The sequence below is a fragment of the Procambarus clarkii genome, chromosome 10, assembly GCF_040958095.1.
Source record: "Procambarus clarkii isolate CNS0578487 chromosome 10, FALCON_Pclarkii_2.0, whole genome shotgun sequence".
NCBI classification, from domain to species: Eukaryota; Metazoa; Arthropoda; class Malacostraca; order Decapoda; family Cambaridae; genus Procambarus; species Procambarus clarkii.
Window position 1 is genome coordinate 13,275,440 of NC_091159.1, and position 24,834 is coordinate 13,300,273.

Consider the following 24,834-nt stretch of genomic DNA (forward strand, 5'->3'; position numbering starts at 1 on the left):
TTGCATGTATGTATAGGTGGGAGTATAACTCTTGACGTCACAAGAGGTGATAGGCTATACCTATTGCCAAACTTACAAGACGAACAAAACCACTAAAGCCTTTTGGAGGACAATATGCAAAGACAACCTAATCTATTAAGAGAATTTGTGTGTGGGAGGTTGGCGGCCAGAAGCTTGAGCCTTGCCCACTTTTCACGCACAAAGCAAGTCAGGTCCAGGACACATCATGAACCATACAAGGTGGAGAGAATGAGGGAGGAGAATACCGGGCACCGCCGGATTTCACTTCTAGCTCTCGATATAAGTTGGTCAACATTATCACCACTACTGCTGCTGCCATCACCAAGACCTCTTCCACCCTGCCCTCAGCACAGTACTCGGTATTCACTATTCATCTTGTACTTCACTTATATCTCGAGATTCAAGGTTTTGGGGATGGACGGCTACGATCAAAATATATGTAGTTCTTAAAATTCAAGTTTATTATGATGTCAAGCCTAACCCTACCTTTGAGAACTAGTGGTGCGAAGCAGTTGGACACAGTTTATTTTTTTACATACTGCCCATTACATACCCTGTAATGCCCATTTATATACCCATACTGCCCATTTGAATTCGAAGTAAATGATTTAGAAAGCATTAAGGCTGCGGCACTAAGGATGTCAGGAATGCAATTTTGGAGGAAGGGATCACGCGTGGCCTTCATAGGGCAGAGAGGCCAACACGTTTAAGCAGGGAAACATAGCCTTATGGGACGGTATTGTCAGTCTTTAGCTTTGGTGGACCACTTTTACGACCCGAAGTGTGTTGGGGGTTTCTCTGAAGACATCACAGGCACCACAACCATCACATGCTGCGCCCTGGCTTCCTTAAGGCAGTCTTAGTTCTGTCTGTTGACTGCGCTAATTTTAGTAGTTTTTCTAGAGAATTTGTGATCATTCTGGAATAAAGCAACTAGATCTACATGGCACAACGGGGTCTTGGGAGAAATTGTTAAAAATAATAACACCATAAGAAATGGAATAATGTCCATTTTTAATTGGAATTTAAAGAGGGAAGAAAGGAGCAAAAAACGTTGTTGAAAATTGAAGAAAATGAAGAAGGGAAGAAGGTGGTAGGTAAAAGGTGAAATTTGAGGAGAGAGAAAGAGAGAGAGAGAGAGCATTTGTATCTGCAGAATTAAGCTATTAGCTCTTGGACCCCGCCTTTCTAATCTATTTGCCCTCTATTATGTCTACTACATATATTTCTAACACACGCATCCCCATGAAGCAGCCCGTAGCAGCTGTCTAACTCCCAGGTACCTATTTATTGCTAGATAACAAAGGCAAGTGAAAGAAACTGGACATTTTTCCCCGCTATCGTCGGGGATCGATCCCCGAGCCATATGATTACGAGTACTGAGCGCTGTCCACTCAGCCACCAGGCCCCCACTTTTATGTGTGCGTGTGTGAGGCACACGCACATGAGGGTCCCCTCACTGGCTGCGATCACCCCCTTCGTAGGCCTTAGCGCTTTCCCCTAATAATTGCCCTTCCCTTCCCCTTCGTAGGCCTCGACGGCTGATCGGCTCCGACACCACTAATCCCTGGCAGGATGTGGCCAGCCTGTACCTAACTGGCCCAGGAAGCTGTGGCACCCCGGAGAGAAGGGGGAGGACCACGGGGGGGGGGCCCCGTGTGGTGGAGGGGGTGTCCCAAAACCGTGGGGGATAGGCCAGATACCCTTGAATAGACAAGTGTGGGATGTATACCCTAGGAAGGATAGCAGGAATGCCCCTGGCTGGATAGGGAAGCTCTTTGCCTGGTTATCAGTAAGGGAGGGGTGGGGGGAGATAACGGAAGGAGGCTGGGATGGCTCATGCCCAGATACCCCTGGGATATATGGTTAGGCGGAAGGATGTAATCCATCCAACCTGGGTTGGGTGGATTGGCCCCGAGGAAGGCTCCTGGAGCAGGAAATGAAGATCCTATGATAAACACACTAAATCAATGTCCTAAAGGTAGCTAGTGAAGAGGATGGACGGAATAGAGCTTCGTGGCGAGGACTGGTGACAGGGAACCTGTGGGTCAGAGTGCCCAAGTGAGCTCCAGAAGGCTCATTTGTGTTAACTTGTCCAGCATGGCCCTTTGAGCTCACATCATAGGAGTTAATGGTGTGGCACCATCAAGGTCAGGTAGGATGTGCCAGGCCCGTATGTATGTATGTATGTATGTATGTATGTATGTATGTATGTATGTATGTATGTATGTATGTATGTACTCACCTAATTGTGCTTGCGGGGGTTGAGCTTTGGCTCTTTGGTCCCGAGTATGTATGTATGTATGTATGGCCCGGAGAGGGGGGGGGGGTGTCCTAGTCTGCTTTAGTTCTTGGGTCCTTTCAGCTGTCATTCTGGCGCAGTTGCTAATCTAATGCTTTTTCATATCATATAAGAACTGTAAATGGAATCTGCCTACTAAATTTGTATGTTTTTGCCACCGAAGACCCAGGACCCGCGGCCTGGACCCAACACCCAATAATCAAGACCCAGGACCCGCGGCCTGGACCCAACACCCAATAATCAAGACCCAGGACCCGCGGCCTGGACCCAACACCCAATAATCACGACCCAGGACCCGAGGCCTGGACCCAACACCCAATAATCAAGACCCAGGACCCAAGGCCTGGACCCAACACCCAATAATCACGACCCAGTACCCGAGGCCTGGACCCAACACCCAATAATCAAGACCCAGGACCCAAGGCCTGGACCCAACACCCAATAATCACGACCCAGGACCCGAGGGCTGGACCCAACACCCAATAATCACGACCCAGGACCCGAGGGCTGGACCCAACACCCAATAATCACGACCCAGGACCCGAGGGCTGGACCCAACACCCAATAATCACGACCCAGGACCCGAGGGCTGGACCCAACACCCAATAATCAAGTCCCAACACCCAATAATCAAGACCCAGGACCCGAGGGCTGGACCCAACACCCAATAATCAAGACCCAGGACCCGAGGGCTGGACCCAACACCCAATAATCACGACCCAGGGCGTGGAAGATCCGCCATAACAGGAACTTTTATGGATCAAACAAACAAAAAACGGGAAACGATTGTATGGATGTAGATTTAATGGAAGAAAACGAGGCTAAGATGTCACTGTGGTGACGGGCCGAGAGGCGCAACCCGCTGCGGGCGTTGACTGGCCCTTATGGCCCTTGTGCCTTGGTGTTATAAGGGCGACAGTCGTGGGGTGGTGGTGGGACGCCGGCCGGCACTGATGGCTGCCCTCGGAGACAATTTGTGATAGTTGAGGATGGAGGAGCGTCTTCCCGGGTGTGGTTACCTTTATAGGGGGCTCCCCGGCCCTTCCTCCCCACCCCCCGGGGCCCGACCATAACCTCAGGGGCCCCCTCCCAGCCCCCAAAAGCCCCCAGACCCCCGGTAATAAATAATCAAAAAGAGGGTTTTATTTCAGAGAGAAATGGTGTCGGTTGTCAGGGTAATTACTTTTTTTCTGTTTAAGGGAGGTAAGGGGGAATGGGGGAGCTTGAGGAATCTGGAAGTAGGTGGGGGGGGGGGGGGCGAGAGGTAGTGGGGGAGGGGGTGAGGGGGGGGATCCAGGAGGGTCCTGAAGGATTTATTGGTCATCCATCACGCCTTCACCGTGGTCTTGGAGACTCCCTGTGTCTCTCTTGTCTCACTCACTGCCCAACTTGAAGATTATCCGCTCCCCTCCCCCTCCTCCCCCCCCCTCACTCTCTCCACTTTCTACTAACCGACACAACCTCCGTATCCTCAACGAACTATCCTTCCCCATTACCCTGATCATCCACTCACCCATTTCCAACCTGTAAACCCCATTTACTCGCTGCCACCATTACCAATCCAACTCACCCATTATTCACCCCACTATCCTTTAGAAACGCTCTCCTCATTCATCCTACTTACCACTCATCTCTCACTCTCCAGCGTCTAGCTACATGGCTAAATTGTATCAGTTAATTCACCATGGGTGTACCAGGCCATGGATGGGTAGCTGGGATGCTGACTATGGCTGGTCTGTGGCTCCTCTATGGCTGGTCTGTGGCTCCTCTATGGCTGGTCTGTGGCTCCTCTATGGCTGGTCTGTGGCTCCTCTATGGCTGGTCTGTGGCTCCTCTATGGCTGGTCTGTGGCTCCTCTATGGCTGGTCTGTGGCTCCTCGATGGCTGGTTCATATTCTCTTACTCCTTCTTATGTGTCTCCATATGTGAGGACACGTCATATGTGTTCTCCATATGTTTCAGGACCTCCCTATGCCCCGAAGGGCGAGTTAATTGGGCTCCGACACTCATCCTGTGAGTGAACATACTCCATATAAGCGAGGTTGACCAATATAAGCACTATCTTTAGAAACATGTAAGGATTCATTTAGAACCTTGTATACCACATACGTCAGACCAATCCTGGAGTACGCGGCTCCAGCATACTCCAGGATACTCTAGTCTATATCTGGTCAAACACAAGATAAAGTTAAAGAAAGTTATAGAGTATGCTGCCAGTCTAGATCACGAGCTGAGAGTTATGGAGCTACGGGGAAAGGCTACTAGAATTAAACATCGCGTATAGCAGAGAATTAGGGGGGGAGACATGATTACCACCTACAAAATTCTCAAGAGGAATTTACAGTGGGAGGGGTAGATAAAGACAAGATATTTAAAACGTAGTAAAGAGAAACTATTTAACGAACATGGGGACGCAGGTGGATACTTACAGCCTCAGATACATTAGAAAGAACTTTTCAGTCAGATGGAATGCTTTAGGTAGTGATGTGGTGGAGGCCGACTCCAAACTGTTCTAAACGTGGATATGATAAGAGCCTTATCAATCCACAGGTGCATAGGCTTGGGAACCTGTGCGCCAGTTGATTGATGGTGAAAGGCGGGACCAAAGAGACGAAGCTCGACCCCCGCAAGCACAGTTAGGCGAGTTCCATAGGACAATCATTCTCCACGGTGAATACTACTGTTTCTTCTACTGTGTCTTCGCTTATCCCACGGTCACTTAATGGAGCGCCGCCCTGCTCCTTATTGTCCGAATTGTGTTGTCCCTCTTACAGTTGTGCATATCCTTGTTGAATGTCCTGACTTCCAGGACGAGCGTGTGTCTTGCTTTCCGACCGTCCCTCGCGGTCACTTGGCCCTCGATAGAATTCTTGGTGACTCGGATACTTTTGATATCGTTCGCCTTATGTGTTTCTGTTCTCGTATTGGCATTCTTGGTGATATTTAGCGCCCTCTGATTATTTCGCACTTTGATGGTACTACACAGCCTTCCCGGTTTGGTGCCTTCTTTTGATAATTACCTTACCTTCTACTGTGTCTTGCTTCTTTTTTGTTCCACACTCATTTTCACACACCACACACACACACACACACACACACACACACACACACACACACACACACACACACACACACACACACACACACACACACTCTGAGCCACAGAGATATTAGAAAGAACTTTTTTAGTGTCAGAGTGGTTGACAAATGAAATGCATTAGGAAGTGATGTGGTGGAGGCTGACTCCATACACAGTTTCAAGTGTAGATATGATAGAGCCCAATAGGCTCAGGAATCTGTACATCTGTTGATTGACGGTTGAGAGGCGGGACCAAAGAGCCAGAGCTCAACCCCTGCAAACACAACTAGGTGAGTACACACACACACACACACACACACACACATACACACACACACACACACACACACACACACACACACACACACACACACACACACACACAGGACACACTCACAGGCCCATACTTAGGGGCCTGATAGCTGGACTCTTAATCCTTGGGTCCTGGTTCGATCCCCGGTGATGGCAGAAACAAATGGGCAGAGTTTCTTTCACCCTGTTGCCCCTGTTACCTAGCAGTAAATAGGTACCTGGGAGTTAGACAGCTGTTACGAGCTGCTTCCTGTGTGTGTTTACCTATTTGTATTCACCTATTTGTTCTTGCGGGGGTGAGCTTTGCTCTTTCGGCCCGTCTCTCAACTGTCAATCAATCAACTGTAACTAACTACTAACTAATGTTTTTTTTCACACACACACACCCAGGAAGCAGCTCCGTAACAATTGTCTAATTCCCAGGTACCTATTTACTGCTAGGTAACAGGGGCACCAGGGTGAAAGAAACTGCCCATTTGTTTCTGCCTGGTCCGGGAATCGAACCTAGGCCACTGAATTACGAGCCCTGCGTGCTACCCGCCCAGCTATCAGACACCCTACGTGTACTCACATAATTGTGCTTGCGGGGATTGAGCTCTGGCTCTTTGGTCCCGCCTCTCAACTGTCAATCAACTAATGTACAGGTTCCTGAGCCTACTGGGCTCTTATCATATCTACACTTGAAGCTGTGTATGGAGTCAGCCTCCACCACATCACTTCCGAATGGAAGTGGAATTTCCGTTCTAGGAAAGAACTTACTGACTCCCAACGACCTGAAAGTACTAGTATAAAAAGCTATGATTTGTTCAGATCTGAAACCTACATCTATGGACAGCACAAAACGTCCACTAGACTGTGCGACACAGTGGTTGCAAGGATCAGGTTGGGTTTCCGTTACCTGTGGCAGGTGGCTGCAGGTGACGGGTCTCCCAATCCTGAGCACTCCAGTTGCAAACTCTGTGAGCAGGAACTACGGCATGATCTCCCGCACTACATCACTGAATGCCCAGTTATTAGACCTTTCAGACCAGTTGGCATGAGGTACTTGGAGCTTTGCAATTACTTTATTCACTCTCGTATTCTTGAAGATATCCTCACAGTGTACCCAAAATTTGCCAGTGCAGGCTACTAAACACATGGCTCTGTATGACTAACCATCCTGCGAGATGGGGACTTGTATTACCACTGCTACCTTATTCAATCTTGTGTTGATGATATCCTCAAAATGCATCCGGAGTCTGCCAGTGCAGACCGCTTATCACATGCCTCTGTATGACTAACCATCCTGTGTGATGGGGATTTTTTAGCATCACCTAGTTAGCTTTTTTGACACACTGTACTCCACTTCATATAGTCTAGGGTAGCTGCACTAATGCACATGTACCTCATATGTTAATAAAAAAAAATAAAAAAAAAATCAGTTCGGGTATTAGTCTGGTAGCAAACCTTTACATCTTTTCCAGTTTAGTCTTATGCTTAACTAGATTTGGACTCCATGCAGGAGCCGCATACTCCAGGACGTATGACGTATGTGGCCGTTCTTATGTTGCTAACCTGTGGCTAATTAGTGTGTGTGTGGGGGTGGGGTGTATTAGTTAGTAAGAGTTGAGAGGCGGGCCGAAAGACCCGCAAGCACAACTAGGTGAATACACACTTTTCGCTCGCACACACTCGCTCCCCCCCCCGCCTCCCCTTCCGAGGCAGGATTCGTGACGCCCGAAGGTGGCGGCCATCCTGGTGTGTACAGTAACTGGATCAGGCGTCGCGGGCTGCTAGAGTCTCTCCACCATCACACTATATAAACAAGAGGACACTGTAGCAAAACTTGTGGTGGAGCGGGCCCTAAGGTCCCCTTGTCTGGCCCGAAGTCTCTCTTCCAGATCATCCCTACCATCCACCTTCCCTCCCACGCCCCTTCCCTCCCTCACACACACATGCTGAAGCAGATGGTGGATCACTATCTTTATTGGACCGTGGATGAGGAGGGAACGGTTAAGTAAGGATGGATGTTAAGGCGCAGGATTGTGAAGGGTGTGGAGAAGGGGGGGGGGGGGGGAGGAGGAGCGAGGTGGAGGAAGAGAGTAGGGGTCAGAGGCAATAATACAGTAAGTGTAGTAAATAAATGGTTTATGGGGGTCTAGAGTCACGACCTGTCCCCGGGGTGCAGGAGGCTGACCCGCCTCCACCCACCCATACTGCACGTAACCACCAGCCACAACCATGCTATCACAGCCCCCCTGACAATACCATACTACCACAGCCCCCTGACACTACCATGCTATCACAGCCCCCTGACACTACCACAGCCCCCTGACACTACCACAGCCCCCTGACACTACCATACTACCACAGCCCCCCTGACACTACCACAGCCCCCCTGACACTACCACAGCCCCCTGACACTACCACAGCCCCCTGACACTACCACAGCCCCTGACACTACCATACTACCACAGCCCCCCTGACACTACCACAGCCCCCTGACACTACCACAGCCCCCTGACACTACCACAGCCCCTGACACTACCATACTACCACAGCCCCCCTGACACTACCACAGTCCCCCTGACACTACCACAGCCCCCTGACACTACCATACTACCACAGCACCCTGACACTACCACAGCTCCCGACACTACCACAGCCCCTGACACTACCATACTACCACAGCCCCCCTGACACTACCACAGTCCCCCTGACACTACCACAGCCCCCTGACACTACCATACTACCACAGCACCCTGACACTACCACAGCTCCCGACACTACCACAGTCCCTGACACTACCAGGGACTACCAAAACCTAAACGAACGATTATGTTAAGTTGTTGGGTAGATTAGATACACAGTGTTTAGTGCGTTTAATATTTATTTAGTAGTCCTGGATACAGCAGCTTCGTAGACGTTGAGACAGAGCTTGGAGCAGAGCAGAGAGCTGAGTGTGGCCGGAGTCGTGGAGCTGTTTTTTTGGGGGGGAGAGAGCGTTGTAGCTCGATGCGGTCCTAGTCTGCTGTTCTGTTGTGGCAGAGGGCTGTGGTTGTGTCGGGATTGTGGTAGTGTCAGGGGCTTTGGTAGTCAGGGGGGGGGGCTGTGGTTGTGTCAGGGGCTGTGGTAGTGTTAGGGGGACTGTGGTAGTGTCGCGTGGGGCGGGGTTGTAACAGAGTCAGGGGGGGCTGTGGTAGTGTCAGGGGTTGTGGTAGTGCCAGATGTGGGGGTTTTCTTTTTTTGCTTTCACGACTGCAATGCGTACGTCGCCAATGTACATGTGGCAGACGCTTCACGAAACTGTCGGAATTAGCAGAACAGAAAATACGAGAGCAACCGTACAGGGCCTGGGAGCAAGGTCGAGTTAGAGTCCTTGAGGGTCTCTTCTCAGACTAGCCTCACCTGGTCCTGCTCCACGTTGATCGTTGGAATCTCCTCAATGATTTAACACTTTAAGGGACTCCTAGGGTCCTCATCACATTTGTAGTTTAGTGAATATAGGCAACTCGGTGTTGAAGACACCTAGAGCTGAAGGCTTGAGTAATGTTGGCAGTATTCAGAAGTGGTTCAACGGAAAACACCGCATAAAGCTTAACAGTAGTTTATTTACTAACTTAACCACTAATACACAGGGTGCTTGATTTACTTTAGATTGGCGTCAGAAAGGCTATGGTTGCATTAGCGAGACTCTTGACGTCTGGCTAAACGACTCGTATCCACTCGTGGAGAAACACCTAACTTTGTGAGAAACACAATTGACAGCCAATCATTAACACGGCAACCTAACTGCCGGTATGCAAAGGGATCACAAGAGTTCCAACCGGATACTCGGTAATGATGATATGCAATAAACACAATGCACTGTCAATGGGACAGGCAATAACATGCACAATAATAATGTCACACAATAACTAAATGTGTGGTGTATGTGAAGCTCACATTCACAGACGAATGTAATGCCGTGATACCACACAGATAACAAGCATACACCGTCGATTCACCAATAACCTGTGACAGGTATGAGAAGGTGAGGACTGTGGTTGATACCTCAGATCAACACAGACACAATAAAACAATGACAAGATCTTGTACTTACAGATAAGGTACCTTTCCTTACTCACTCACTCACTCAGACACATTTATGCAAGAACTCGTAGGTGGCCTGACAGCTGGTTTCGCTGGTAGACACGGAGAATACTCGCAGTAGGGCGGGCTGTATGTCTACAGACACACGCACACACTCTTGGCACTGGCGGTGAGTAAGGGTGGTGACGTCACTTGGTACAGTGAGGGCGGCTGGCGGGCTACACGCTCGGGACAGAGTGGCGGCTGCAGGTTATATGGTACCATGCACTACACTGTACACTGTGGTAAAGTCACACACAGATTACTTAGGCGGCGGCACTGCCTTAGTTCACTCTAGGTCACTCACAACGATCTTTGTCACCAGGGGTTACCTGATACCAGTCTGTTTCGCTCTGGTGATTTTGTCACTATAGGCTTCTGAACAATATATTCACAATCGTGGTTCTGGGCGAGTGTGGGTATATCAAAAAGACGCTGAGTTAACTTGACGGTGAGGAATGGACGGTGTTCAGTCTATTGGCCGTTAGACAGAACAGGACACGTCCTCTGGGTAAGGGGTCCCTCACGTGAATGCTTTTTCCTGAGGCTCAGAGCATCTTGTGGGGCACACATAAGGGATTACAATTTGACCAATAGCATTGCAGCAAATGAGTGGGAACCAATCATATTGACCCTTCGATGATCAGATGCAGGAGTGACGTCATGAATACGTCACGACCACGTCATAGCTGTTATTCTCCATCGCGCCGGTTGAGGTTGACCTCAGGGTCACACTGTCGCCTCGCAGGCGTTCCCACTACCTCTCTCACGCTCGGCACCGGCCAATATACTCACTGACCCTTGGTGGCAAGTATGCTTAACTTCCCTGTATCTACTTCCTGCCTGGACATACGGCGGCCTCCGTATTATGAAAGTGTTCCTGGTTAAGTGGGCATTCTGGAGATACCCAACATGCCAGGTCACTATCCAGGGTTAAGAGAGAGAGGCTTGTGCACGAAGGTCTGTGCACTGCAATGAGCCATTCCAGTCAGCTGTGGAAGAATCTTGAGAAACCATATTCTCACACAGGGGCTGTGGTAGTGTCAGGGGTTGTGGTAGTGTCATGGGTTGTGGTAGTGTCAGGGGTTGTGGTAGTGTCAGGGGGGGGCTGTGGTTGTGTCAGGGGGGCAGTGGTTGTGTCAGGGGGGCTGTGGTTGTGTCAGGGGGGCTGTGGTAGTGTCAGGGGGGGGGCTGTGGTAGTGTCAGGGGGAGGCTGTGGTAGTGTCAGGGGTGGGGCTGTGGTAGTGTCAGGGGGGGGGGGCTGTGGTAGTGTCAGGGGGGGGCTGTGGTAGTGTCAGGGGGGGGCTGTGGTAGTGTCAGGGGCCACTGACACTACCACAGCCCCTGACACTACCAACCACTTCACTGCTCCACGGGAGGGAGGGAACACTGCACACTACTCCACTCCACACCACCTACAACTACCTGTTTTTGGTTCCCGTTTGTGGTTTAATCAACCAGACTGTTGGACGGAGTTGCTCGCAGTCTGATGAACGAATCACAGCCCGGTTTATCAGGTACCCTTTGGAGGTGTTTATCAAATTGTCTCAAACACCGTGAAAGGTTGGGTAGTTATGCCCCTATGTTAACCAGGCCCAACTACACAACCAAACAAGGCCATCAACAGGTCCCAAACAATACCGGTCAGGTGTACACCCACGCCTGACAGCTGGGTGGACAGCGCTTCGGATTCGTAGTCCTGAGGTTCCGGGTTCGATTCACGGTGGAGGCGGAGACAAATGAGCAAAATGTTTCTTTCACCCTGATGCCCCTGTTACCTAGCAGTAAATAGCCACCTGGGAGTTAGACAGCTGCTTCAGGCTGCTTCCTGCGGGGTTTGTAACAAAAAGGAGGCCTGGCCGAGGACCGGGCCGCGGGGACGCTAAGCTCCGAAATCATCTCAAGACTCAAGATAACCCAACCACTCCATGTAGCTCCAGGGGGTATTCATATCAATGGCGCCACAGCGATGAATAACCGCACACCTTTATTCATTCAACATCTGAATTGGTGAAATTTTATTACATTCTCACAAGTAATGTTTTGACTCCATAAGATTGAATTATTTGTGTTAAAAAGTTATGTAACCAACTCATCAGTGCTGTAACTTGGACTGGACGGTACAGCGCCGGCCTCGGACGACTTATCTTAGGGTAGGGGTACAGGGCTGGGAAGAGCAGGAGCAGGGGGGGTACAGGGCTGGGAAGAGCAGGAGCAGGGGGGAGGGGTACAGGGCTGGGAAGAGCAGGAGCAGGGGTACAGGGCTGGGAAGAGCAGGAGCAGGGGGGAGGGGTACAGGGCTGGGAAGAGCAGGAGCAGGGGGGAGGGGTACAGGGCTGGGAAGAGCAGGAGCAGGGGGGAGGGGTACAGGGCTGGGAAGAGCAGGAGCAGGGGAGGGGTACAGGGCTGGGAACATCAATGGTAGATACGGAAGGAATGAGTTATGATTGAGTGGTGGCGAGAGGGAGGCCCACGGTCGACGCCCAGGGGACCTCCTGTGGTTTCAGCCAATGACCCCAACAGTGCCCAAACGATCCAAATTACTGTAATCAGCCACGTTGGGTTACAGGTGGACGAGGAGTGGCGACGGTATCACGGGGGAGCGCAACTTTTCACTGTTAAAACCGGGTTTATATGTTGGAAAGGAATTATTTCAGTAGTTTGGCTGTCTTTTAGAACTCTGGTGTTGCTTGTTGGATCATTTTGATGCTCCTGCTGCTGTCTGCTGCTGCCTGCTGCTTCTACTGCTGTTCCTGCTGTGTCTTTCCGCCTCGTCACTTACGCTGGTTCCCGGCGGAAGTGACAGTCAGTCTGAAATAACAACACAATCAATTACCTGTTTACTACGGCTACTTTACCTTTGGTTGTTTGATTATAGAGTAGTGTGTGTGTGTGTGTTTTATATTCTACTGGTGCATGCCGTGGCGACCAGTTCTTTATTGAACATTTTGGTGTCCTAAAATATTGAAAGGTTTGCCTTATCGCGTTTTACTTTTGGGACCTTTTTTTCTTTTACTGTTTTATTTGAATTTGATCAATCTTTTCTTCTTTGTTTTTTTTCTCCTCCAATATGCATAAGTCATGTCTCGCGGGATATTCTAGTCCTTTCTACCATGTTCTTTTATCAATTCTTTCCTCTCCGTTTCCTTTTTTTTTTGAGCCTAAACTGGTTCTATATTATTTTTCTTTTTGTTATGGGTGTGTATGGATGCCAGATGTAAACCCTCCCTCCCACCTCCCTCCCCACTCTCTCATTTGGTGTTTGGTCGGCAGCCTATACAACCTATCTCCCCCCCCCCCTCCTTCCCTGGCCGTTTTCCCTTGAAAGGTTAATTAGGCAGGGTAATAGGCCGCCTCCCGGAGGAGCGGCCCCCCACCTCCTGATGGGGACATCCGCGGATTCCCTTTCCTTTGTTACTAATTGTCTCATTTTTTTTGTCCACGAGTTGTAGAAAGACTGAGGGCCGGGGGGGGGGGGGGAGGAAGCTGCGGCGGCGGGGTTTGAGTTTCGGCTCCTGGCCTCCGCCTCGTAGCTGCCGCAAGTATCCCCCGCCTCTTTATCTTGTAGGATCTTGAAGTTACGGGATGCAGCTTGCCTCGCCCAGGAGTGTTTAGTTCTTGTGCGACGAGGGGGTGGGGGATGTAGGGAAGGGGTAAGATAGTAAGGAGGGGATGTAGCAGGGGGGGGGAAGGATCACGCCTGTATACAGAGGTTACAAAAGAGCTCCACGTGTTTCTTCTTGTGTTCATGTCCGCCGCTTGATGCGTCCAGCCGGTAATTACAGGGGGGGAGGCGTGTGGGGGGGGGGGGGGTTACAGGGAGTGGGGGAAGTGTGGGGAGTTACAGGGTGAGGGAGGCGTGGGGGGGGGGGTTCAGGGTGGGGGGGGATACAGGGTGTGGGGAGAGGCGTGGGGGGTTACAGGGTGTGGAGGAGGGGGATCATTCCTTTAAGAGTAAAGTTGAGGAAAAGAAAAGGATGGTAAGGAGAGATGGAGGGAGGATGAAGGGGACAACTCAGCTGAGAGTGAGGGGCGATGGGAGAGGATGATGATGAGGGTGGACTGGTGAGGGGGGTGGGGTGTGTGAGTGAGGGTGGCCGCCCCCCACCACCCGCCGCCAAGCCGTCCCTCACAAGCTAACGTCTACACTGTTGGTCCATAGCGTACACCTCATTGTTTTGAGGCGTCCTGCAGCACTGTCTTCCTCTCTGCCGTCCGCAGCTGAAAAAAACATGTTTAACAGTGATAAATTCCAGTTACTTAGGTATGGAAAAAAATACCTTAAACGAATTACAGGGTACAAGACACAATCAGATCTGCCCATAGTAGGAAAACAACATGTAAAGGATCTGAGAGTAATAATGTCTCACGACTTAACGTTTAGGGAGCATAGCCAAGCAAATGTTGTGCCAGCTAGAAAATTTGATTGGATAGATTATGAGAGTCATCAAGCAGGTATCAAGCAGAGTTTTCACATCCAGGGCCCCTTCACAGTGGTTGTACTGTTCAAATCACTCGAGGCGCTGTCCAGCCTTGAATACTGTTCAATACACACTTCCCCCTCAGAGCAGAAGAGTGCTGAAGTCGAGGGAGTACAGAGAACGTATAGCCACGCCTTGCATAAAGATCTAAATTGTTGGGACCGTCTCGAAGTACTCAAAATGTACTCTGGAAAGACGAGAAACATCAACATAATATGTTCATGGAAAATACTGACAGGCAGAGTCCCCAATTTGTACAGTAAAATAACAACCTACCGGAGCGAACGATATGTCAGGAAATGCAGAATATTGGCCAGTGAAAAGTAGTTGTGCCATAGGCACAGAGAACACAGTATGAACATTAGAGGTCCACGGTTGTTCAATATCCTCAAAACAGTTATAAGAAATATTGACTCAACAAAAGTGGAAGTATTCAAGAAAAACTAGACAATTTTCTGCAAGAAGTGTCGGACCTAACCAAGCTGTAGTCGATATGTGGGCCTGCAAGCAACAGCTTGTTGGACCAAGCTTTCAAGTAGAGCCTGGCCTTAGGCCGAGCTAGGGCAGTAGAACTCCCAGAACCGTCTCCAGACCTGGTAAGTTAGAGCTGGACCCTGCAAGGACATTTAGGCGAGTACACCCGCACACATACTCAATGTCTCTCTTAAGAAGGCTCCAGGTGAGGGAGGAGGCAGCCTTAGAAGTCGGGTCACCATCGTCTTAATATAAACCTACACATCGCTGCCCTCCCACGTGAGGTGTGGTGGAGGCGTCGGGGACACTTAAACATGTGTTTGGTCCGATTGCCATTAATACTTATTGCAAAAAAGAAACCCAGAATCCATCGTATCTGGCAGCGATACAATCCAACATACTGATGTAGGTAGAAGACTCAGACTAAAGATTAATAGAACAGGAATACAATTCATATAAAAGACAATAAGCGAAGCGAAAACAGCCTCATGCAAACTGAGGAGATTCCGTAGCCATGGCACGAAGCCACAGATGCACTTATACAACAAGGCTCTAGTCCAGCCGCATCTCTAATACCCTCAAGTACCTGAAATTAAGAAGAGCCGCTAAACACCGTCCACTATATGATTAGACAATGCAGGAGCTCCATGAACTACTGAACATACAACCACTAACCATCAGACTACAGCAGCAAGCCACCAGGATATGGAACATGAACTAAATTCTGGAAGACTTTAGAAATTAAGACTACGATATGAGACATGAGACGCCCCCCACAGTTGGTCGCTCAAGAGCTTGGATCTAATTCTGGGAACCAAGCTCCACAATTGCATAATAATGTGTATATGTAGATGCTCCCCAGCATCTGTGAACACCCATGTGTGTGTTAAAGTACACGTAATGAGCCTTACAAACACTCGCCAGCTCCCTGGTGTGAGACACAAGCTTAGCTAAAAAACATGTCTTTTTGGGAAGGTGTGGTTGTGGCTGCAGGTGTATTGATCAGTGATGAGCTAAGACTGTGTTGTAGAAGATAGGAAGCCCTTGATAGTCTGCCTGTTCTCTCAATCCTTCCCACCCCTCACTCCCCCCCCCCACCCCTCACTTCCCCCCCACCCGCCACATACACTGAAGTGTTGTGAGGTGACTAATCAATCCCTAAAAGCCACTTTGATTACTAAACAACAGGTAGCTGGCACAGGAGACAAGGTGATCACACTAAACAATCCCTGACATGTTACACTGCCGCTAGGCCGCTAGGAGGCACTGTTAACGTCGTACTTGTTACTAGGCGTCACCCCGGATAGTGACTTAACAACCCGCTGGGAGAGGTCTTCAAGATGGAGTTCCTATTCAAGGTGACAGATCAACCTTGTAATTTAATCCCTATTGTCGGGACAGGAGACTTGTACTTAGACTTCTCGTAGTCCCCCGCTTCCACTACACATAAGGGGCATAACTGGCCGACCCCTCACAGTGTTCAAGAGAGAACTGGATAAGCACCGTCAAAGGATACCTGATCAACCAGGATGTGACTCATACGTCAGGCTGCGAGCAGCCGCGTCCAACAGCCTGGTTGATTAGTACGGCAACCAGGAGGCCTGGTCGACGACCGGACCGCGGGGACGCTAAGCCCCGGAAGCACCTCAAGGTAACCTCAAGGTAGTCCCCCCTTTTGGTCAACTACTGACCATCAAGATGCAACACACAACAGCTGCCTAACTCTCGGTACTACCGCCATTCTGAGTGACGGTGGAACCGGGATACTAGTGACCACAGCCAATAGACGAAAGGAAACGTGCCCAATCATTTCAGTCCCGCCCGGGGATGGAACCCGGGATCCTCCACCGTGGGTGGAAGACGAAGACCATTGCACTATAGGAGGTCATGTGGTTGTAAGGACTGGCCAGGGTACTGCCAGGAGAGCGTGGCCTCAACACGGCCTTCAATCTCGAAATCGCAAAAAAGGAGGTAAATTAGTCACCATCGTACTTGGACGCCCAAACCATCGCTGGAGCACTTAGATCCTACAATAGTACTTGTCACCCGGACTTAAACTAGAATAGTACTTGTCACCCGGACTACCACTATCGTAGTATTTCAGGCATCCAGACTACTACCGTCGTACCTCTGACAACTGGACTCCCACGACCATTGTACCTGTGACAGATGGAACACGACTGTCGTACCTCGGCCACCCAGATCCTCACGTCAGCAGCCTGATATTCTCTCAAAAAACTCCCCTACCCCCCACCCCGTCCTATCCTATCCTAAATCCTGATCCTGACCCCTTCCAAGTGCTATATAGTCGTAATGGCTTGGCGCTTTCCCCCTGATAATTCCCTCCTTCCCTTTCAAATTACAGGTTCCACGAGCGGACTGCGAGAGCTGATGATACACAATCCAGTAATTCGGAGCCTGCTGGCCGTCAGGTTTGGGAGATGAGTAACAGGGAAGGGTTTGTGGGTGTGGCTAGGGCGGGTGTGGGTGTGGCTAGGGCGGGTGTGGGTGTGGCGAGGGCGGGTGTGGGTGTGGCGAGGGCGGGTGTGGGTGTGTGGCGAGGGCGGGATAATGGGCGGTGGTAGTGTTTGATCGGGTGGTTGTGGCCACACAATGATGACTGGGAAGATGAGACAAGAGAGATGTCTGCTCCTTGAGGCGTCAATGACACCACCTTAAAGGCAGGTTAATGTTAACTTCCCCCCCCCCCCCCTAACCATATACTTTACAACCCAAGCAAAGCCCACGTAACCTGTCGAGGCTAATGTATAGAAAACGTACACATTACGGTGCTTCAATGTTACTAATACATTACAGTTTTAATAGATTTGTAGATTTCGTCAAAAAAATGCGACGTGTTAGGTGAGAGACAAGCTCTTAGGACGTAGAGTAGCAGCCTATTGTAGGCTGGTGTAGGGTAATGCACCCAAGGTGTAGCTCATGCCAATGAGTACGCGCACTCCAGCTATTGAGTACGCGCGCTCCAGTTACTGATCACATGTGCTTCAGTTATTGAGTACACGTGCTCCAGTTACTGATCACATGTGCTCCAGCTATTGAGTACACACACTCCAGTTATCCATTACATCCCAGGTGTTGAAAACTGTGAGAAACGGCACAACTGGAGGTCTGGTCTGGTTCCTTTGGTATTCGTCCTTTCCATAATGGTTGGTACCTCGCCCACCCGCCCACTGCCCCCACCAACCCGCCCACAGCCCTCACCAACCCACCCGCAGCCCTCACCAACCCGCCCACAGCCCTCACCAACCCGCCCACAGCCCTCACCAACCCGCCCACAGCCCTCACCAACCCGCCCACAGCCCTCACCAACCCGCCCACAGCCCTCACCACCCCGCCCACAGCCCTCACCAACCCACCCGCAGCCCTCACCAACCCGCCCACAGCCCTCACCAACCCGCCCACAGCCCTCACCAACCCGCCCACAGCCCTCACCAACCCGCCCACAGCCCTTACCAACCCGCCCACAGCCCTCACCAACCCGCCCACAGCCCTCACGAACCCGCCCACAGCCCTCACCAACCCACCCACAGCCTTCACCAACCCACCCACACAGCCCTCACCACCCCGCCCACAGCCCTCACCAACCCACCCACACAGCCCTCACCACCCGCCCACAGCCCTCACCACCCACCCACAGCCCTCACCACCCCGCCCACAGCCCTCACCACCCCGCCCACAGCCCTCACCACCCCGCCCACAGCCCTCACCACCCACCCACAGCCCTCACCAACCCGCCCACACAGCCCTCACCACCCACCCACACAGCCCTCACCAACCAGCCCACAGCCCTCACCAACCCGCCCACAACCCTCACCACCCACCCACACAGCCCTCACCAACCCGCCCACAGCCCTCACCAACCCGCCCACAGCCCTCACCAACCCGCCCACACAGCCCTCACCAACCCGCCCACAGCCCTCACCACCCCGCCCACACAGCCCTCACCAACCCGCCCACACAGCCCTCACCAACCCGCCCACACAGCCCTGACCACCCACCCACACAGCCCTCACCAACCAGCCCACAGCCCTCACCAACCCGCCCACAACCCTCACCACCCACCCACACAGCCCTCACCAACTCGCCCACAGCCCTCACCAACCCGCCCACACAGCCCTCACCAACCCGCCCACAGCCCTCACCACCCCGCCCACACAGCCCTCACCAACCCGCCCACACAGCCCTCACCAACCCGCCCACACAGCCCTCACCAACCCGCCCACACAGCCCTCACCAACCCGCCCACACAGCCCTCACCAACCCGCCCACAGCCCTCACCACCCACCCACACAGCCCTCACCAACCCACCCACATCCCTCACCCACCCACCACAGCCCTCACCAGCCCACCCACAGCCCTCACCAACCCACCCACACAGCCCTCACCACCCACGCCCACACAGCCCTCACCACCCGCCCACAGCCCACCCAGAGCGATCCATTATCTCTGGGACCTGTAACTGAGGCTCCCGCGTGTACACAATCACATAATGGCCTTGTTAATTGGGCAATTTTAATTTTTTGGTCATTCTAGCCAAGACTGTTTCGGGCGAGGCCGCCATATTGCCTCGGGCGGCCCGCCATCACGAGACATTGACACACACAATCTTACCCAACTTGGCCTCTTGAGATCATGTGCAGAGTGCTAGCAACAACAACCCGGTATATCACTGCAATGGATACATACTCCAAAATGTATACCCAGCTTGATGTAGTGGCGTACACTTGACAGTTTAAGGACACGTCCTTAAACTTGTATCATCGACGTGACTTGTTGATTCTGTATGATTTTATACTGTTGTTGAGTCTGTTGATTAATGTATCTGTTAGAGGGGTCGTAGTAGGGTATTATATATAGCTGTATTTTCTCAATAAAAAGTAATAAATATGTACTGTAAGGTTGGGTGTTTTGGCTACATTGATTTAGGTATTTATTATTCGTCAAGGTGACCTCAGGCCAGGCTCGTTAAAGCGGGGCCCTTCCTCCAAGAGGCATTCATCAATTTTAATGTATTGTCTATTAACAATTGGTTTGTTCTCTTATAAAATAATAATAATAATATTATTATTATTATTATGTTCAATGTATGGTTAGGCGTAGGTTAGGGAAGGTGTTCTGAGTTCTGTTGGCGATGATTTGTATTTGAAGAACATGAAGTATTTGGCTACCCGTCCTCAGGCTAAGCTCGTTAAAACTGCGGCCGACCCCCAAGACGCGTTCATCAATTTTATCGTACTAAAATATATTAATAAATATAGGTTTGTTCTCATCGATATGTTATATTATTATAAAACTTCTATGTGCACTTAGGCATATGTTAGATGTAACAGTTCTCTTGGCAATTATTTATATTTGAAGTACGTGGGTGAAGTATTTACAGCGTTGTGGTTCGAACAGAGGTCGTCAACGTTGTGGTTCGAACAGAGGTCGTCAGCGTTGTGGTTCGAACAGAGGTCGTCAGCGTTGTGGTTCGAACAGAGGTCGTCAGCGTTGTGGTTCGAACAGAGGTCGTCAGCGTTGTGGTTCGAACAGAGGTCGTCAGCGTTGTGGTTCGAACAGAGGTCGTCAGCGTTGTGGTTCGAACAGAGGTCGTCAGCGTTGTGGTTCGAACAGAGGTCGTCAACGTTGTGGTTCGAACAGAGGTCGTCAGCGAAGCTCTCCTCGAGAAATGTTCGAACGTCATCAGTATAGAGTCGTGTGTGTAAACCGTTTTTTTATTCATAAAGAGTAGGGTTTGGTGGCTGTATGGAATGGTAAGTTGGAAGATGAGGCGGAGTGACGGAGAGATGGTGATGCTGGCACACAGTTACAGCCCCCACTCCTGTGCCAGGTAAGGCACTACGGGTTCACCATAGCCTGTGCTACTTGGAACTCTTGGTTCCGAGGAGCTTAATCTAAAAGCAACAACAACAACAACAACAACAGTGATGGTGGGCCGTCGACACTTACCCAGGGACTATGTATAAAATGTGTGTCGTTACCATGTCGGGTGAACACCATTAATCAGGCGAGTGGTGAGCTGGAGTGATATTGGCTCCCCGGCCTCTGCCGCCGCCTGCCATCCTTCCTGCCACCACCCCAGTGCCACCTGCCACCCCCTCCCCCCTCCCCCTACCCAGCCAGGCTGGGAGCGGCACTAATTGTTGTTGGTCCATTAATAACAGTGTCACTCTGGCATCGTCCGGACTTCATTTGTCACTCGTGATACTTTTGATGACCCATGCAAGCTGGCACCTCTGCTTCTGGCACCTCTGCTTCTGGCACCTCTGCTCGTGTTACTGGCAACTCTGCTTCTGGCACCTCTGTTACTGGCACCTCTGCTTCTGGCACCCCTGCTCATGTTACGGGCACCTCTGCTTCTGGCACCCCTGCTCATGTTACGGGCACCTCTGCTTCTGGGACCTCTGTTACTGGCACCTCTGCTTCTGGCACCCCTGCTCATGTTACGGGCACCTCTGCTTCTGGGACCTCTGTTACTGGCACCTCTGCTTCTGGCACCTCTGTTACTGGCACCTCTGCTTCTGGCACCTTTGTTACTGGCACCTCTGCTTCTGGCACCTCTGTTACTGGCACCTCTACTTCTGGCACCTCTGTTACTGGCACCTCTGTTTCTGGTACCACTGCTTGTGTTACTGGCACCTCTGCTTGTGTAACTGGTACCTCTGATTCTGACACCTCTGCTTCTGGCACCACTGCTTTTGTTACTGGCACCTCTGCTCGTGTTACTGGCACCTCTGCTTCTGGCACATCTGTTACTGGCACCTCTACTTCTGGCACCTCTGTTACTGGCACCTCTGTTTCTGGTACCACTGCTTGTGTTACTGGCACCTCTGCTTGTGTAACTGGTACCTCTGATTCTGACACCTCTGCTTCTGGCACCACTGCTTTTGTTACTGGCACCTCTGCTTGTGTAACTGGTACCTCTGCTTGTTACTGGCACCTCTGCTCGTGTTACTGGCACCTCTGCTTGTGTAACTGGTACCTCTGCTTGTGTAACTGGTACCTCTGCTTGTGTTACTGACACCTGCTTCTGGCACCTCTGCTTCTAGCACCTCTTCTTGTAGTGCTGTTACTCTCTGCCCATCAGGTACGCCCATCAACCGGTTGCCCATCACGACCAAGCACCACTAACACCTTACTCTCTGCCCATCAGGTACTCCCATCAACCGGCTGCCCATCATGGCCAAGCACCACTAACACCTTACTCTCTGCCCATCAGGTACGCCCATCAACCGGCTGCCCATCACGACCAAGCACCACTAACACCTTACTCTCTGCCCATCAGGTACGCCCATCAACCGACTGCCCATCACGACCAAGCACCACTAACACCTTACTCTCTGCCCATCAGGTACGCCCATCAACCGGCTGCCCATCACGACCAAGCACCACTAACACCTTACTCTCTGCCCATCAGGTACGCCCATCAACCGGCTGCTCATCATGGCCAAGCATCACTAACACCTTACTCTCTGCCCATCAGGTACGCCCATCAACCGGCTGCCATCACGACCATGCACCACTAACACCTTACTCTCTGCCCATCAGGTACGCCCATCAACCGGCTGCCCATCATGGCCAAGCAGGTTCTGGACCTGTATGAACTGTACAACCTGGTGGTGGCTCGCGGGGGTCTGGTCGACGTCATCAACAAGAAACTCTGGCAAGAAATTATCAAAGGTCTGAAACTTCCTTCGTCCATCACTAGTGCTGCATTCACTCTCAGAACCCAGTAAGTGCCATCACCAGTGCTGCATTCACTCTCAGAACCCAGTAAGTGCCATCACTAGTGCTGCCTTCACTCTCAGAACCCAGTAAGTGCCATCACCAGTGCTGCCTTCACTCTCAGAACCCAGTAAGTGCCATCACCAGTGCTGCCTTCACTCTCAGAACCCAGTAAGTGCCATCACCAGTGCTGCCTTCACTCTCAGAACCCAGTAAGTGCCATCACCAGTGCTGCCTTCACTCTCAGAACCCAGTAAGTGCCATCACCAGTGCTGCCTTCACTCTCAGAACCCAGTAAGTGCCATCACCAGTGCTGCATTCACTCTCAGAACCCAGTAAGTGCCATCACTAGTGCTGCCTTCACTCTCAGAACCCAGTAAGTGCCATCACCAGTGCTGCCTTCACTCTCAGAACCCAGTAAGTGCCATCACCAGTGCTGCATTCACTCTCAGAACCCAGTAAGTGTTATCACCAGTGCTGCATTCACTCTCAGAACCCAGTAACTGCCATCACTAGTGCTGCCTTCACTCTCAGAACCCAGTAAGTGCCATCACCAGTGCTGCATTCACTCTCAGAACCCAGTAAGTGCCATCACCAGTGCTGCATTCACACTCAGAACCCAGTAAGTGCCATCACCAGTGCTGCCTTCACTCTCAGAACCCAGTAAGTGCCATCACCAGTGCTGCATTCACTCTCAGAACCCAGTAAGTGCCATCACCAGTGCCGCCTTCACTCTCAGAACCCAGTAAGTGCCATCACCAGTGCTGTCTTCACTCTCAGAACCCAGTAAGTGTTATCACCAGTGCTGCCTTCACTCTCAGAACCCAGTAAGTGCCATCACCAGTGCCGCCTTCACTCTCAGAACCCAGTAAGTGTCATCACCAGTGCTGCATTCACTCTCAGAACCCAGTAAGTGCCATCACCAGTGCTGCATTCACTCTTAGAACCCAGTAAGTGCCATCACCAGTGCTGCCTTCACTCTCAGAACCCAGTAAGTGCCATCTATAGTGCCACCCTGCCATCACCAGTGCCACCCTGCCATCATCAGTGCCACCCTGCCATCACCAGTGCCACCCTGCCATCACCAGTGCCACCCTGGTCGGAGCTGGGGGAGCCGGTCGGCCGAGCGGACAGCACGCTGGATTTGTGATCCTGTGGTCCTGGGTTCGATTCCAGGTGCCGGCGAGAAACAATGGGCAGTTTCTTTCACCCTATGCCCCTGTTACCTAGCAGTAAAATAGGTACCTGGGTGTTAGTCAGCTGTCACGGGCTGCTTCCTGGGGGTGGAAGCCTGGTCGAGGACCGGGCCGCGGGGACACTAAAGCCCCGAAATCATCTCAAGATAACCTCAAGATAACCCTGCCATCACCAGTGCCACCCTGCCATCACCAGTGCCACCCTGCCATCACAAGGGCCGCTTCACTCTCAGAAACCTTGACCAAGTGCATGGGCATAATTTATCTTTCAAAAAGTCTGCTGTGCTCGTGTTATCATCAGTTATATCGTCAAAGAACACGAGAACATTGTGTTCAACAACAAAGAACAAAGTTCGCGAGAACATAGATCCCCTGAGACAGCACAAAGTAAAAAGGAAGTTAAGGAGGAAGGGAGTAAAAGGGAAGAAGAGGCAGTAAAAGTTAACTCCTTACATAACGTGAAGATCAACTGGAAATGTGGAGACCAGCAGCTAATGTATAAATATATCTACGGGCTCACCATTGCCCGTGCTACTTTGAACTTTGTTCAAGGTAGCGAATCTTTAACAAGAACAAGAACAATGATGTATAACATTGTGGACACACGAGTATTTTATCAGTACTTCAACCCTTTCACCCCCATTCCATCAGGCAACATTTCCTTGTCAGTTTTCTCTCACCCTTTTTCTCAATTTATGCTCGTGAACATTTAAATGTGTGGTCACCGTCTGAAGGAGAAACAAGAACGTTTCCCCTCAGTTTCCCTTCCCCCTCCCCCCCTCAATCTTCCCTTCCAAATAATACTTTTCTTCCATTCAACCCCCCTCGTCTCCCCTTCAACCCCCCCCTCCCCTCCAACCATTCACCCCCCCCCCACTCCCCCTCCCCTCCAACCATTCCCCCCCCCCTTCCTCACCACCACACACCCGCAAGCACATCTCGTGACTGAAATTAATTTTTATGAACAACCGGCCTTTCCATTACAAACCTTCGGATATGCCATTACGTATATATTAAAGTCGGTTTATTGCAGGGTTGGATATTTTGGGGGGCGTGGAGCCCCTCCAGGGGATCACGGCTGTAATATGAACCCATAAGGAAGCGGCTCGTTGT

General features: G+C 51.1%; 1 protein-coding gene across 4 annotated transcripts in view; it reads left to right on the plus strand.

The window, feature by feature from the left end:
• Positions 1-24,834, plus strand: part of LOC123747089 (AT-rich interactive domain-containing protein 3A) — a 455,735-nt gene that overhangs the window by 390,355 nt on the left and 40,546 nt on the right. For all 4 annotated transcript variants that reach the window (XM_069321604.1, XM_069321600.1, XM_069321603.1 and 1 more), the window contains one exon: positions 22,349-22,532. In XM_069321604.1, the coding sequence (XP_069177705.1) occupies positions 22,349-22,532 (184 nt within the window). The remainder of the gene's footprint in view (positions 1-22,348; positions 22,533-24,834) is intronic.